The following is a 15,697-nucleotide window of genomic DNA, read 5'->3' as shown; positions in this document are numbered from 1 at the left end:
TATGGTACCCACATGCTTTCCTTTGGCTCAGGATTGGGACAGGCATGACTAGACAGAGTAGCACCCGCTGGCACATGTTTGGGCTTGATAGGGGGACTGGTTGAGTTGAACAAGGCTTCAATGCTCTCTGACATGTATGAGAGCTGAATGGGATGTGGGACAGACTGGACCAGTCTGCTATACATACTGGCAAGCACGGGAACCAGGGCAGGGGGCGGGCCTGGTGGGGATTATTGCGGGTCACTCTGACTAGGCTGCAGCTCCCACTGGTTTGCATGGGGGCCGAGTGTGTGGTGGGCAGGATCAGGCTGGACTGCAACACCCATCAGTTTGCAGAGAAGACAGGGCTAGAGACAAGTGACCCAGCAATTGCAACTAACAGTGTGTGTATAGGCCAATTTGGGCAACAGACTATACCGGACCCTGTACTGACAAGCACACATAAGAATCAAGTCTGAGATCGCCTCAAATGAAGTTTCTTTGTGACTCCCCCAACGGAACTGCTGGACTCATATTCCAACCCTGGAGAAAATTACAGGTTCCATGGTCTGACCGAGGAATGCAAGTGTCAGAGCTGGGCCTCCTCAGTGGCTTAAACAGACAGCATAGCCAGGTGCACATGGAGGAAATGGCAGTACACTGGAGCCTGCAGAGGACACCTGATACCATAACAGAGGATGGAGGACAGAACAAATCAACCCACCCCCAGCAAAGAGTTGGCAGTGAATATCTGGGCAAATGGAGACTTACTGATTTTGTTGTCGGTAACAAAGATGTAGCTTTGAAAACTTATTTGAAAAAGGCAGGGTTAGAGAGGAGAGAGACACAGAATCTTCCATTTGCAGGTTCAGTCAGAGCAGTTCACTCTCACCTAAAGATTGACTTGTTCAATTGTTCCAAAAACACTTTTTCTCTTCTTTTTTTTTTTTTTAATTGCATTAAATAAGCTGGCCTAGACTGAAGAAAAGAGAACTCACCGGCAGAAGTTCAACTCTCAACTAAAACTCGACAGCTGACAACAAAGGAGAAAGGTTTTTGCAAATGAAACACATCTTCTCAATGTGAGGCAGAAGAAATATCTGCATCCATCAATCTCCTTTTCTTTGCCCTCTAAGCACACACATGCGTATATACCAGCAAGTATCTTAAAGGCATTAAGACAACTGTAAAGCTAATCTCCAGATTTCATTTTCTCAAGATTCTGAAGGAAGGTCCTTTTCCGCTTTACCTGGAACACTGCTCTGTGATCTTCCACAACCTGCTCTTCCATTTCCACCATTTGGGAGACCGCTTCGTGGAAAGTAAACAGCTGTGGAGACACCTCTTCCTCCTTGAGATAAAAAGTGTAAAACACTGACGAAGGGCGTAAACTTCAAGTGTTATACAATTCGTTTTTCAACGTCACTTTGAATTTGAGGAAGCTTGAATGATAAGGGTGACTTAAAATAAATGCAAGTACAACATCTTTAATGACTGTGGCTACGTTTAGTGTTCTGAGAGTCTCAACTCTTACTCAAGCTGAATTTTTAAATTATAGCACACAATTTGCTTACCAGTCTTTATAGATATTTGAATCGGTTGTTAACCCCTTTTATTACCAAAAATAGAACAGCAAAATAAAACCCCCCAACACCACACAGTCTTGCAATGCAAAATAAAGTTTTGTTCAATGATGAATGCATATACGACGATCATCCCTTAAGATAAAATGGAGCTTAAAAATTCCTATCAGGCTGTAGCCATTTTAACATAGTGATACAATACCTCATATTTATAATAATGTTGGCGTAAGCCTACTGTGCTTCTAGTTATATAAAAGCACATCCAATTACGCAGAGTATACATAACATTTGATACTGATCATATTACTGGTTAATTGATTCCTATTTCTCCTCACTATTCAGCTACACACCTCCTGTTCACCACCTCTGCTCTTGCACCTGATTCAGCATCACAGCTCTTGGGACAACAGGCTATGGCACACATACGCACACTCACACTACTGCCCACTGAGGCATCCAGCCTATGTGTGTAGCACGTTATTCCACAGCCAGTGCTTCATGTAAGCATCTCTTCTGTCGCTCAGGCCCAACAATGAAACTGCCTGATGTATTTCTCAGAACATTGTTGCCTGAATGTACACAACCTACTCATTTTGGTCCAATATCAAGTCAAAATTTCTCCGGTCTAATCTTTTGTAATAAGTCTCCTTCCCAGTGTGTCTGATGACATTTTAAAAAATGTAGTGACATACACAACCATGTAGCCTATTTAAAAATTGTTTTGTAAAAAAAGGAATTTTTTTTTTTTAAAGATTTATTTTTATTATTTTTTATTGGAAAGGCGGATATACAGAGAGGAGAGACAGAGAGGAAGATCTTCCGTCCGATGATTCACTCCCCAAGTGAGCCGCAACGGGCCGATACTATGTCGATCCGAAGCCAGGAGCCTCTTCCGGGTCTCCCACGTGGGTGCAGGGTCCCAAAGCCTTGGGCCGTCCTCGACTGCTTTCCCGGGCCACAGGCAGGGAGCTGGAAGGGAAGCGGGGCTGCCGGGATTAGAACCGGCGCCCATATGGGATCCCGGGCGTGCAAGGCGAGGACTTAACCATTTGCGCCACCGCGCCGGGCCCAAAAAAAGGAATTTTTGAAAAGACAAATATGTGATTCTAAACATATGCACATATTTTCATTAAATCATTTAAGTAGACATTTAACTCTTTCATCAAGAAAGTTTATACAGGGCCCAGAGCCCTGGCCTGGTGGCTGAAGTCCTCGCCTTGAATGCACCAGGATCGGGATCCCATTTGGGCACCAGTTCTAATCCTGGCAGCTTTCCTTCCCATCCACCTCCCTGCTTGTGGCCTGGGAAAGCAGTTGAGGATGGCCCAAGACCTTGAGACCCTGCACCCATGTGGGAGACCTGGAAGAAGTTCCTGGTTCCTGGCTTCAGATCGGCATAGCACAAGCCGTTGTGGTCACTTGGGGAGTGAATCATGGGACGGAAGATCTTCCTCTCTGTCTCTCCTCCTCTGTACACTTGATTCAAGCCAAAAGGCCGAGAAGCATTCTCCTCCTCTATATATCTGACTTTGCAATAAAAATTTAAAAAATCTTTTAAAAAAGAAAGTTTATATAGGGGCCAGTGCGGTGGCTCAACAGGTCAATCCTTTGCTTGTCCGTCTCGAGTGAGTGCCATTTCTAGTCCCAATTGCTCCAGTTCTGATCCAGCTCCTGGCTTATGGATTGGGAAAACAGTGGAAGATGGCTCCATTTTTGAGCCCTTGCATCTAGATGAGAGACCCATAAAAACCTCCTGGCTCCTGACTTCAGATTGGCCATTTGGGGAAGTGAACCACTAGATGGAATATCTTTCTTCCTTTCTTTGCTTCTTTCTATAAATCTGCCTTTCAAATAAAAATAAACAAAACTTTTCTATGAAAAGTTTTATGTAACCAAGTTAGTAAGAATTTTCTCTTTGGGAAAACATGTACTTATTTTTGAACAGGACATGCGGGAAGTTTATCAAATTCTCCCTATACTTTGAATAAACACAGACATACTCTCTCTCATATTACACCTTTACTTATTTTTCTGGCCACTTCCCCAAAGCCTACATTATCCTATTTCTTTCCTTTGCTTCAAAATTAGACAAGTGCTACTACTTCCATAAAGTTTACTTCAAATATATAATCTATATATATTTAATATCGGACTACTTTTACTAGAAAGATGTATATAGAAAAGGAGAGACTTCTGTCTGCTGGTTCATTCTCTCAATGGCCACAATGGTCAGAGCTAGGCTGCTTTGAAGCCAGGAGTTCCTTCAGGTTCCCCACACAAGGCCCCGGGCCATTCTCCACTGCTTTCCCAGACCCCGAGCAGGTGAAGGATCAGTTGAGCAATCACTTTGGCGCTGAGAGAAAAATTCCTAAATCTGCTTTTTCCAATGTTGCTTTTTAAAATCCCCCAATTTTAATGCTGGCATAAACTCTGGAAAAGCCACCATTTGCATCAGGTTAGTGAACCATTTAGTGTGCAGTCTGAGCTTGTGAGCTATATAGCCTGTTATCACTGGTGTGGGTGCTACACAGGAATAATCATGGCTATGTTTCAAGAAAACTTTACTAGTAAAACTGGTTGAATGGTCCATAAGCTATCATTTGCTAAATCTTGATTTAGATGATAACCTTCAATCTAAATCAGTAACTCTGTCACCACGAAATAAACCAAGACTGAATTAATCTCAGGCATATGAAAGCACTCACATTTTGTTCACAGAGCAGCTTGAGATCATCTCTCTGAGGGGAACTCCCCACACCCCACTGGGCCTCGACATCGTCAATCTGGCTGGGAGGGTGATGTATTATTGGACGGACATCACCAGCGGCAGTAGGATCTACAGTCAGTTCTTTCACCCTAGAAACATACAGGAAGGACCGGACATCAACAAAGACTCCCAAAGAACACCAACATACCAACCTACTGAATAATACAAACGCAATTCAATTAGCATACTATGATTGATGATGTCACCTTTATATCTATTTTTAACAGAAACGTGTGTCAAAACCCTTCAAAGGGAGGTTGGGTTGTTTAATTTTAGGAATCCACTCCACCAATTTTATAACTATTTCAGAAATAATTACTGTACATAAGAAATGATAACCAGCAAACTATATAGACATTGAGGTCATCAAATGGATCATTATTTTCTGGTCATAGTAATGCTAATTAACAGAAGTATGAGAAAAAATTTAACATTCCATCACTTAAAAAAGTGTTTACTCAGTACACTTGAATTTAAACATCTGGGCAAGAGTACATTTTAAAAGTCATAGAGATCTTTGATTTTTTCCTTGCCAACAAGGAAATCTGTAAGTATATAAGTGAACGGAGGTAAACTCTTCATTTTAAACAAGACAATTTCTTTTTCAAAGATAACTGTGCAAAAGTGACATCATACTTAAAAAACATGAGGGGAAACAGGAAGCCTGAATTTTAAATGAATACTTTAAAGCAAATAAATTAATAAAGGACATAAAAATGTAGGCCATGCATTACAACCACCACCTGCCAAATGAAATGAACAGGAAAAATCAAATGACTTAGGACAAAAGTAAATGAAATGTTTATATACAGCACAGTTCAAAAGAAACTAGTAGAACAAATATCTTAGGGATTGAATGAAGTAGACCTGGTAATCGAAGGAGAAAAGTCGTCATACTCATAGGAAGGAGAGAGATCGGGGCGACTGCCAGTACCCTGTGAGAAGGGAATGTCTGATGGACTAATTCCAAACTCCTTTACTCTGCAGCACCAAAACAGCAACAAAGTAAAAGAAAAATGCTCTTGTAAACATAGCAACCCACATTTCATGTTTTCATTTAGTATGCAGTTTTGTTTAGAAAATTACATCAACATTATGTGACAATGTATTCAGAATACCAACTTACAGAGAATCAACTTTAAGAAGATTTATGAAACCCTCTGTCTTATTGTTTTAAATCCTTCCTTTTTGGTACACTGTGACCCTCTCTCATAATCTTGCTTAGGAGAAAGAGAGAAAGAGAGAGAAAGAGAGAAAGGAGAAAGAAAGAGAGAAAAAGAAAGAGAAAGAGAAGAAGGAAGGAAGGAAGGAAGGAAGGGAGGGAGGAAAGAAAAAAAGAAAGAAAGAAAGAAAAAAAAGAAAGAAAGAAAGGAAGGAAGGAAGGAAGGAAGAAAGAAAGAGAGAGGAAAGAAAGAAGAGGAAAGAGGAAGAAAGGAAAGAAAGAAGGAAGGGAGGGAGAAAGACAAAGGAGAGGAGAGGAGAGGAGAGGAGAGGAGAGGAGAGGAGAGGAGAGAGGAGAGGGGAGGGGAGGGGAGGAGACAAAGAATTTAAACCAGGCTACCATCTAAATCTGAAATGTCTTGATGTAATTCCTCTCATGGTTAGCTCATGAATATTTTATTAGCATTAATCAACCTAATATTTTTATAATCTTTTTCAAACAAAAAAAGACATGAGAGAATTAAGTTCTAATTATTCAGACATTCAATGTAATGAGTTAATTTGTTTCCTATACTCTAGAATGGGATTAGCTATGCAGCATCCTTAGTCAGTTCTCTGTGGTTGGTGATTCAGGTGAAGAACCTCGATGGAGAACGATCTTCAGCAATGGAATTTAAACTGTTTTTTGCTATGTCTCTCTTAGTTACAATTAACCTGACTACAACTTTTCTCACCCCATCTATGATTCCCTAGGTCCTTTCTGGCTCAACCGCATTTCAAAGTAGCAGGTGGTATTCCCCAAGTACTTACGGTATGCCAAGTATCAGGATTGGTAATTTTTAGGCATTATATTATGAAGTCTTAATAACACCTTACAGTATTATCTCCATTTTAAAGATGAGAATACCATCCAGAGAAATGAAGTAGCTTACCCAAGGCCTCACCTCAGTAAGAAACGTGGCTTACGAGGCCTTACTGAGAACCAGTCTGATGTTGCTTAAATATTACAACACACTATCCAAATTTTTTTCTCCTTATTTCTTAGAATGACTAAATGGGATTTCCATTCTGTATAGGTCAATAATAGCCAGTCATAAGAATCCATATAGATTAAACTTAGATGAGTATATCTTCCAGTTAAGGTAGTTGGCTTATTGGTAATATCAACTCTCAAAAGTTCAATATTAGATTCATCTACCCTTAATCCTTTAAAATAAACTAATATGAAAAGTTTACTTTACCACTTAAAAAAAACAACTAAACTTTTAATACTAACTTAACTTTCAACCCCATTTCTTATCTGCCTCAGGATCTCCTAACTTAGATGCTCTTTTAGCTCCACCCACACACAACCTATATCCAAATCCTTTTATCCAAGCCAAACCAAACTATATTCAGAAATCATACTCCACAAATATTCAGTTAAAAAATTCTTAGTGGTTTTTCCAGCCACGACCCAATCACTGCCATTATAAAAAGATTATAGTTTCTGGCACCAAGGCTGTGGCATAGTGGGTTAACCTGCTGCCCGCCACACTAAGCATCATATAGTGTGGTGCCAGTTCAAGTCCCAGTTGCTCTGATTCTAATCCAGCTCTCTGATGCACCTAGGAGAGTAGCAGAAAATGGCTCAAGTCCACTCCCCCACTCTACCAACCCGGTCACTCTGCTTTCAAATAAAATAAAATAAACCTTAAAAAATCAAATAACTATGAAAGTTGTTTTTTTTTTCCCCCAAATGCTTCAGGACAGAAGTGACTGCATGTTTCTCACTGTGTTTTACTTCTCTGTGCACCAACTACTACTTCTGCAGGTTTTGTACTTTACTTGCCTCTAATATATTCCATTTTCTCATCTGATTTATCTATTTGTTTGCTCATAGAAAGAGAACTGATTCTTTTCCATTTGTTCATTCTCTCCCGAAAGGACCCCAACAACGGGTCCTGGCCAGACTGTTGCTGAAAGCTCAGATTCCATCAAGTACCCCATGTGTGTGGCAGGGGACTAAACACACGGGCCACCTTTTGCTGCCTTCCCAGGCACACGAGCAAACTGCAGCAGCAATAACGATTAATGCACTTACTCCATCTAAGCACTATGCTACGCCTTACACACAGACCATCTCTTCATCCTTCAAGAACACTTAAAGATAGACATCCCCTTTCTAAAGACACACAAGGTATACAGACTTAAGGGATAACAATCTCCTAAAATAAATAAAGCTTAATCTCAAAATACATAACTATCCAACATGGGGCAGATTTAACATTAAAGAGGAGTGGATTCTCCTTAGTTGTAAAAAAATACAATTATTGACTCTTAGGTTATGAACATTGGCATGAAACTGTCAAGGGAAGGTAAATGTCTTTTATTCTTAGACATATGGAGTTAAATACATTCTGTAAGTTAAAACACTTTCCTTGGACCCAAACAAACCAGTGGAACAGCTACAATTTGAGCATGTTACTCTAAAAGTCTGAATACCTTAGGTCCAAAATCCACCCTCCAAATTTTTAAAAACATTTATTTATTTTGATTGGAAAGGCATATTTCCAGAGACAAGGAGAGAAAGAGAGAAAGATCTTCTGAGCTGATCTGAAGCAAGGAGCCAGGAGCCTCCTCCAGGTTTCCACGTGGGTGCAGGGTCCCAATGTTATAGACCATTCTCTATTGCCACTCCAGGCCACAAGGGAGCTGGATGGAAACTAAAACAGCTGGGACACAAACCAGCGCCCACCTGGGGTGCTGGCACCTGAAGGTGGAGGATCAGCCCATCGAGCGCTGGTGCCAGCTCCCTAAAATCCAAAATTTTTGGAGCAGATGCCACAACCAGAAAGTTCCCTATCTGATCTCATCTGATGAGTCACAACATTAAAGTGCATGTGCACTAAAAATACTAAATACAATTACCACCAAACTATGTGTATAGGGTGTACATGCAACATAAATGGATGTTGATATCTGGGTTCCAAACCCAAGATATCTCACCACATACATGTAAGTATGTAAGTGTTCCAAATCTGGAAAACACTGACGCCTCAAGCACTTCTGGGCCCACGCATTGTGGATTAGAGATGGTCAACTAGAACGGCATTTTTATGATGGGGGAATTCTTTGCAAAATGAAATTTTAAAACACAGAGGGCTTATGCTTGTTTTAATTCTTCAATATATTTTACTACTAGTAAGCCTTCACTTCCTCAGAAAATATTAAAATAAGCACTTTGGTTAACATTAATGATGGAAAACTCCCACAATCAAAAAAAAAAACACAAGTTTTCAGCTAAAAGTTTATAATTCAAACTTTAAGAAATTAAATTTTTAAAACGAAGCTATGTTACATGTTTTTAACAAAAGGTCTATACTTTCCAGCAGTGTTTATTATCTGGGAGACTCTTCTGTTGAGGCAAATGCAGGAAGTGTAAGGAACTAAAAGGCCTGTCTTGCTAAGTTTAGGCTAAATCCAAACATAGCTCAGTGTCATTCAAGAACAGATAGACAGGTAATAAAAAATCAGTTTTAAAAGGAGAAGAAATAAAGAAAGATGCTCCAAAGAAGTGAGAATAATGGTTATGGGGCAGAGATGAATGGTTTGGGTCCTGTTGGTTAGTCTACGTTCTCGAAGGAACACACGCGAGCAAGGCTGGGGACACGGGGGACTAAGGCTTTATTTCCCAAGGTGACAGCAGGAATTCCCCATCTTGTGACTATTCAAATATTCGTTACATTCACTTACGGTTTGGATATTTTTCTGTATGTATGTATATTTCACATTTTAATAAAAATACAGTTCCATTATTAAAACAAAGAGACAGGAAAAAACATTAAGAAAATCTCTACACTAGAAATACATTGTAACGAATAATTTTATCTCTCTATATATTAAAATCACAAATGCTAACAGGTGAAAACAGAAATTTAAAACTATATAAACATGAACATTAGGGAAAACAAATCTACAGACCAAATTACAAAATAACCCAAATTCCAAGGATACTCCATGAGTTTAAGGAATAAACTGCTTCGCTACTGTGTGGTGAATTTTCTCTTTCCATCAACTCCAATGACAGGAGCAACAGAAGTGAACCACACAAGAACACCACAAAGAACTGCGCGTTCACTCCCGACTCAGACCTAGACTCCTGAACTCCTGATACGCAACATTTCATAGTGTCGGGAATAATGGCCAGCATACGCCAGAACAGCTGAAGGAATGCAGACCGGCCCAGGGTTCCCACTCCCCCTGGGAAAGAATAGTGTGTGGTCTCAAGGCATTTGGTCTGGTCTGTGTGACTGCAGGCAGGATTTGGAAATTGAACCAGTCTATACCGGCTGATAACCTTGAGTTATAAATATTCAAATTGCTGTTGGTAGAAAAAAGGCCTTCCCACCCCCTGCTTGAGAGTGTTAATACAGCAGGAAGAATCTATTTGATTTAAGTGTAATAAAGTATCATAAAATATAACTTGCTGAAATGGACAGAAAGACCAATTTTACTAAAAATATCTGTATCTTTGCCTAAATTTTAAAACACATTTCCATTTATTTTTAGAATTGGACAAAAATGAGTCTAAATATTACCTCGATTAGTTCGAAAGTTTTCTTTTTCCCAAAATTGAAAGAACACCACAGTTAAGACATTAAACGATGCTATGTGCTATACTGGGTCCCTTGAATTTCAGACTTAAGAAACAATTCTCATACCTATTTGCATATCTTAATGTATTGAGAGTATTTTCACAGGATGCCATTCCTGGAGAGATTGTGGCAATCTAGGAAGAAGATTTGGAAGTTAAGAAAACATAAATGAGCAAGACAATAATACTGTTAGAAAACTTATTTGTTAACCCCACAACAGTATTTAAAGTTCTCGTGATGTTCTTCTGAACTTGTAACATGCCATTTCATACCCACCATCAGATAACAAACATGAAGCCTGGTTAACACACAGCAACTGTCTGAAGGCATGAGGCAATCATCAACTCCAGCTGAAAAGTTCAATGAACATCTAGAAGGAAGCAGCCTGCGGGACGGCCCGACACCCAGCCTTTGCGGCCTGTTAGTGGCAGCACGCGCTGTAGCCGCCACACCATCCTCTACTGGATGGACCAGGCACCGCATCTTAAAACGCTACTGTATTCCTCACAAGGAGAAATCAAGTTGTTGCCATTGAGACACTTCATGACTTTCTGCAAATACCAGGTAGTTCTTTCTTCAGGATTAAAATGAAACAAGCTGTTGAACTCTATGCTAGGTATATGCTTGCAATGAATGAATCCCAATTGAACTTCAACTGTGAATATGCAGCAAGGTGGAGGAATCCACCATGGGGGTAGGGTTGTGGGAGGGGTAGGGGGAATCCCAGTGCCTATAAAACTGTATCACATAATACAATATTATTAACAATAAAAAAAAAAAAAAAGAAACAAGTAAAAACGACAAGCACGAACTCACCATGCAGGTCCGGGAGTTTTCGCCTATGAAGGAGTCCCTTAACACCTGAGTGAGTTTACTCGCCCGGAAAGGAGTGTGAGGTTTATTTCTACCTAAGGCTCGGATGCACTCCTGCAAAACAGGCAAGCAAGCCTCACAGATTAGACTGTCTTAACCAAGAGAAATCCTAATGAACTTAACAACCTTATTGCTCTAACTTTTAACACTGAAGGTCTGGCCAGCTCTGAAAATAGAAAAGCAGTTTTACAACATTTTAAAGATGTTAATAAAGTGAATAACAAACCAACTTTACAATTCCAAAGGATAATCCTGGAAATTATGACTGTCTAAACCTTTTTAAAAGTGACAAGCAGTAGGATTAACTATAAACAACTAAATTTTGAAAATGGCACTTTGGCATACTGGGCTATGCCCCAACTTATGGCACTGGCATTCCATATGGATGCCACTTATGTCCAAGCTGCTCCACTTGCCATCCAGCTCCCTGCTTGCAGCCTGGGAAAGCAGCGGAGGATGGCTCAAGCCCTTGGCATCTTGCATCCATGTGGAAGACCCAGAAGAAGGTCTGGTTCCTGCCTTTGGATCAGCTTAGATCCAGCTGTTAAGGCCACTCCCAATCTCTCCTCTTTGTAGCTCTGTCTTTCAAATAAAAATAAGTGCAAAGAATGAATTATTGTGTTTTTTTTTTAACCTTGTGTTTTTTTTTTTTTTCCCATGGTAAAGGAAGAAATACAATGTGCACAAATGACAACTAGGTAGACTAAAATCTAAAACTGTCAAGGGCAAACAGAGTGAATTTTAAACCTCTTTTTTAAGGTAAAACTATTTTGCACTTGAATAAATGAAATTCAAGTCAACAGTGCGAGATCCTTCAGGACTGAGTGCGCTGTCCTCACCTTGAGTGCTAAAAGGCTCTTATTAATCTCAGCACCTTCCAGCCTGGTCTGCCTGTCCGCACTGGAGGTGTCGGCTCCTCTTTCGTTTCCAGCCAAGTCAATGAGAGAAAATTTGCCATGTAGTTTTCCTTTCCTTCTCAGAATAATCTGGAACACTGCATGGCTCCGAGATGAATGCGCATTTGCAGATGTCTGACCAGATGTTCTACAACGCAATCAAGGACATCTTGTTACACAAAGGCTTTCATTTACTTGTCCAAAGCATGATAGTTTTGTTAGAATAAAAAGCAACACATCCTTCCCCCACAATTTAGTCAATGTTAAGCATTAAATACAGAAGAGACACTTGGTATAGCCAGATTCAAGATACACACACACACACACCCGGCAAACTTGAAATACATTAGCGAGTATGGTATCAGCACAACAGATGTCACTCAAATCTATATGTAACACAAAAATTTATAATGATTTTTATTTCCAACCCACACAAACCATGTTAAAGAACTTATCTGGTTTTTTTGTTTGTTTGTTTTCTTTTTTTTTATTAATTTAATTGGAAAGTCAGACACACTGAGAGGAGTGGATCAGTGGACGGAAGATCTTCCTCTCTATCTGATTTTCCAATAAAAAAGTAATACTAAAAATAAACTGAAACTTCCCTTTCTTAATCAAAATGAGGTTTACCTGCAGCTGTTGCCTATGTCAATGAGTTTCAGAACATCTTCAACACATTTGACCTCACGTTCCTGTAATCCTACCACTTGAACCTGCTGCTTTCCATCTTCCAGAACTCTTAATTTTGTTTTCCTATTTAGCAGGTCAAATACCTGTGAAAAGCCATATTCAAATTAAACTCAATCACCAGAGGAAACATTTCACCAACAAAAATAATATCACAATAATAACACTTAATGAGTTTGAAGACTCTTAATGCTCATTAACACAGCAAACTCACGACGTAAATTCTAAGAGAACATTCCAGATACACAGGAAACATCTCTGTGGGGTGAGTGTCGTGGCATGGCCAGAGACTGGCCGCTTGTCAGAGTGCTGCTACCCGAGTCCCGCCAACTCTGTTTCCCATCCAGCTTCTTGAAACGTGCGTGGAATGGCAGAGAAGACAGCCCATCCACCTGAGCACCCACTGCCCACAGCAGGGGACTCGGAGGTGTCGGCCCCTGGCTCTGCCCTGCCCCAGACCCTGCCACGGCAGCTACTTGGGCTGCGAGTCAGCAGACAGGACCTTGCTCTTCACCTCTTTTTCTGTCTCTCCCTCTTTGTTGCTCTGCCTTTTAAACAAATAAGTAAGTAAAACAAAACATCTGCCATCATGAGGGCTGCAAAGCACAGCGAATAAAGTACATGCCGCTGAGTGAAAACACCCTTAGAAGCAGTAAACGTGGGCACATCTTATGCTGTTGTCTAGTTTACTACAAAAGCTAAAATTAAAAATTTCCCCTTACCTTTCCACTGTAAATTTCAAAAAAGGTTGCATATACTTGAAGTTCTAGCTTCTTGTAGTTCGGCTTCTTGAGCATTAAAAAGACATCTCGAGCTGTCAAAAACGTCATATACAGGAAACTATTAAGACACATCAAATACAGCAAATGGAACCTTTTTATAGCTTAGCCACCAAACGATTAAAAGTAATCTCCACCAAATGTACCAGACTACACTAACAAAAAGAGTTTAGAGGAAAATGGAATAAAATGGTGTTTAATTCTGGCACAAAATTTTTATCCTTGGGCTGGGGTTGAGGTATAACGGGTTAAGCTGCCACCTATCATAGGCATCCCACGCTCTGCTTCCAAACCAGCTCCCTACTAATGTGCTTGAGAAAACAGTGTGCTCTGGGCTGTGTCCTCGGGCCCCTGTGCACCAGCGTGGGAAGTGGGATGCAAGTCCCGGCTGTGACCTCCCGCGGCCCCACCTGCTGCAGCCATTGTGAGGTGAAACAGGATGGATGGAGGAGCTCTCTTTCTCTCTAACTCTGCCTTTCAAATAAATGAAGTCAATGTTTTAAAGAAAGTTGTTTGAAACGTATACTTAGTCTTGCCATAAAATGCATTTTTCCATGAACTTTGTGAAGTGCCCTCATATAGTTAAGATTTCTGTCCTCCAGAACTAACAGTTCCTTGTGAGCAACTGAAAACCTAAAAACGACATCATAAATACTGACTACAGCATATAGCTGCTGGAATAATACCCAAGAATGTCATAAACTATGAAAAGGAAAATTACCTGCTAATGCATAAATTCCTTTAGAACAGTCTTGATTCTTTCCTGAAAAGTCACCACCCATAGTCTGTATTTTAAAAAGAGAATAAAGAATAACAGCTATTATTCAGGAGCAAGTGTTGAGATCTCAGAAGCGAGCTGTAAGGGACAGAAAGTGCAGCTCCACACCAGGACGTAACCTGAATACATTACTTACATGAGTTTTTCCACTTCCAGTCTGCCCATAAGCAAAGCACGTAGCCATTCCCCTTTCGAATATAGTTTCCACCAGTGGTCTAGCAGTAAACCTTCAAAATAAAATCCAGCACTCAGAACATGCTGACAGTTTAAAAAAAATAGGAAAGTTACAGCAAATAACAAAGTTCATTATTAATAAAACTTATGACAAATTTTTAAACAAATCTTCATGAAAAATTTAAATAACTTCACAGGGGTATTTCAAAACGTTCGTGGGAAATGGAATTCAAAAAGCAACTTTATTGGCATAGTGGGTAGGGCTGCCACCTATTGCACTGGCATCTCATATGGGAAGAGGTCTGAGTCCCAGCTCCTCCACGTCCAATGTTTACGTGCTTGGGAAAGGCAGGGAAGGGTGGCCCACACGGGCACCTACACACAGGTGGGAAAGCTGGTGAAGTTCCTGGCCCCCAGCTGGCCCCGCTCTGGCCACTGTGGCACTATATGGGAAACGAGCTTGCTCTGCTTCTGCTGCTCCCTTGTCACCTCAGCAACTCTGCCTTCTAAATAATCAAATAAACCTTAAAAAAAAAAAAGTAAACTTATTTTGGTGCAAGAAATTTTGAGCCCACATACATGAAGTATCTTTTCAAAATGTTCAAAAGAAAATATCAGAACTTTTGCACAAAAATAAACCTATCTTCTAATACAACTGCTAAAAGCTACTTAAGTTTTATAGTATAGTTTCCAAAGAATGTCCACACTAATAATGATGTCAAAACAACAACAACAAAAAACTACAAGTATCAATTACAATTCTGACAGAAACAGAATCAAAGTATAGTAATTACTTCAAAAATTTACTTTTCATTTCATTCGAAACGCAGAAAGACAGAGGAAGAGATTCCATGCACTGGTTCATTCAACAAACAGCTGCAACAGGTTGAAGCCAAGAGCCAGGAGCTTCACCCAGTTTCCCACTAGGGTGCCAGGCCCCACACTGTTCGCAAAACCCAAGTGTAGGCCAGGCTGAAGTTACAAGCCCAAACTCAATCTACGTATCCCATGTGGGTGGCAGGGACCCAACCACTTGGAGCTGTCATCCACTGCCTTTAGGATGCATTAGAAAGAAGGCAGATAGCAAGCAGAGGAACTGGCACTCAGACCAAGCACTGTGACAGGACATGCGCATATCCCGAGAAGTGGCATCAGCTTGCGGGCCAAATGCTAACCCCCAGAGTGGTCATTAGCCAACAGAGAAAAAATAGTCAAGGAGGAACCTATAAAAATATTATGTTTAGGTATTCTCAATCAGTAGAAAAGTGAGGATGATCTTGAATGTAGACATAAAAATTTACACTTAAGGAAAACAACATAAATTATGCTTATAGGGTTTGGAATCTATTGCTTCTTGACCTTTTGGCTAAGATCAAAAGGTCT

The 15,697-nt window shown here is 40.3% G+C and overlaps 1 protein-coding gene across 5 annotated transcripts in view; it reads right to left on the bottom strand.

The window, feature by feature from the left end:
• The window catches only part of LOC121166691 (kinesin-like protein KIF2A), a 63,206-nt gene that overhangs the window by 5,259 nt on the left and 42,250 nt on the right, over positions 1-15,697 (bottom strand). For 3 of the 5 annotated variants that reach the window (XM_040995934.1, XM_040995935.1, XM_040995936.1), the window contains 9 exons: positions 14,277-14,367; positions 14,084-14,147; positions 13,306-13,397; positions 12,527-12,669; positions 11,840-12,044; positions 10,944-11,054; positions 10,194-10,261; positions 4,268-4,418; positions 1,229-1,330 (listed from right to left, as the gene is read on the bottom strand). In XM_040995934.1, the coding sequence (XP_040851868.1) occupies positions 1,229-1,330; positions 4,268-4,418; positions 10,194-10,261; positions 10,944-11,054; positions 11,840-12,044; positions 12,527-12,669; positions 13,306-13,397; positions 14,084-14,147; positions 14,277-14,367 (1,027 nt within the window). Of the gene's footprint in view, positions 1-1,228; positions 1,331-4,267; positions 4,419-5,196; positions 5,311-10,193; positions 10,262-10,943; positions 11,055-11,839; positions 12,045-12,526; positions 12,670-13,305; positions 13,398-14,083; positions 14,148-14,276; positions 14,368-15,697 lie in introns of all 5 variants that reach the window. The other 2 variants (XM_040995932.1, XM_040995933.1) reach the window with 1 other exon arrangement.

The sequence above is a fragment of the Ochotona curzoniae genome, unplaced genomic scaffold, assembly GCF_017591425.1.
Source record: "Ochotona curzoniae isolate NIBS_2020 unplaced genomic scaffold, NIBS_Ocur_1.0 patch206, whole genome shotgun sequence".
Lineage (NCBI taxonomy): Eukaryota > Metazoa > Chordata > Mammalia > Lagomorpha > Ochotonidae > Ochotona > Ochotona curzoniae.
The sequence above is the reverse complement of the archived record's forward strand: the minus strand, read 5'-3'. Positions and strand labels throughout refer to the sequence as shown.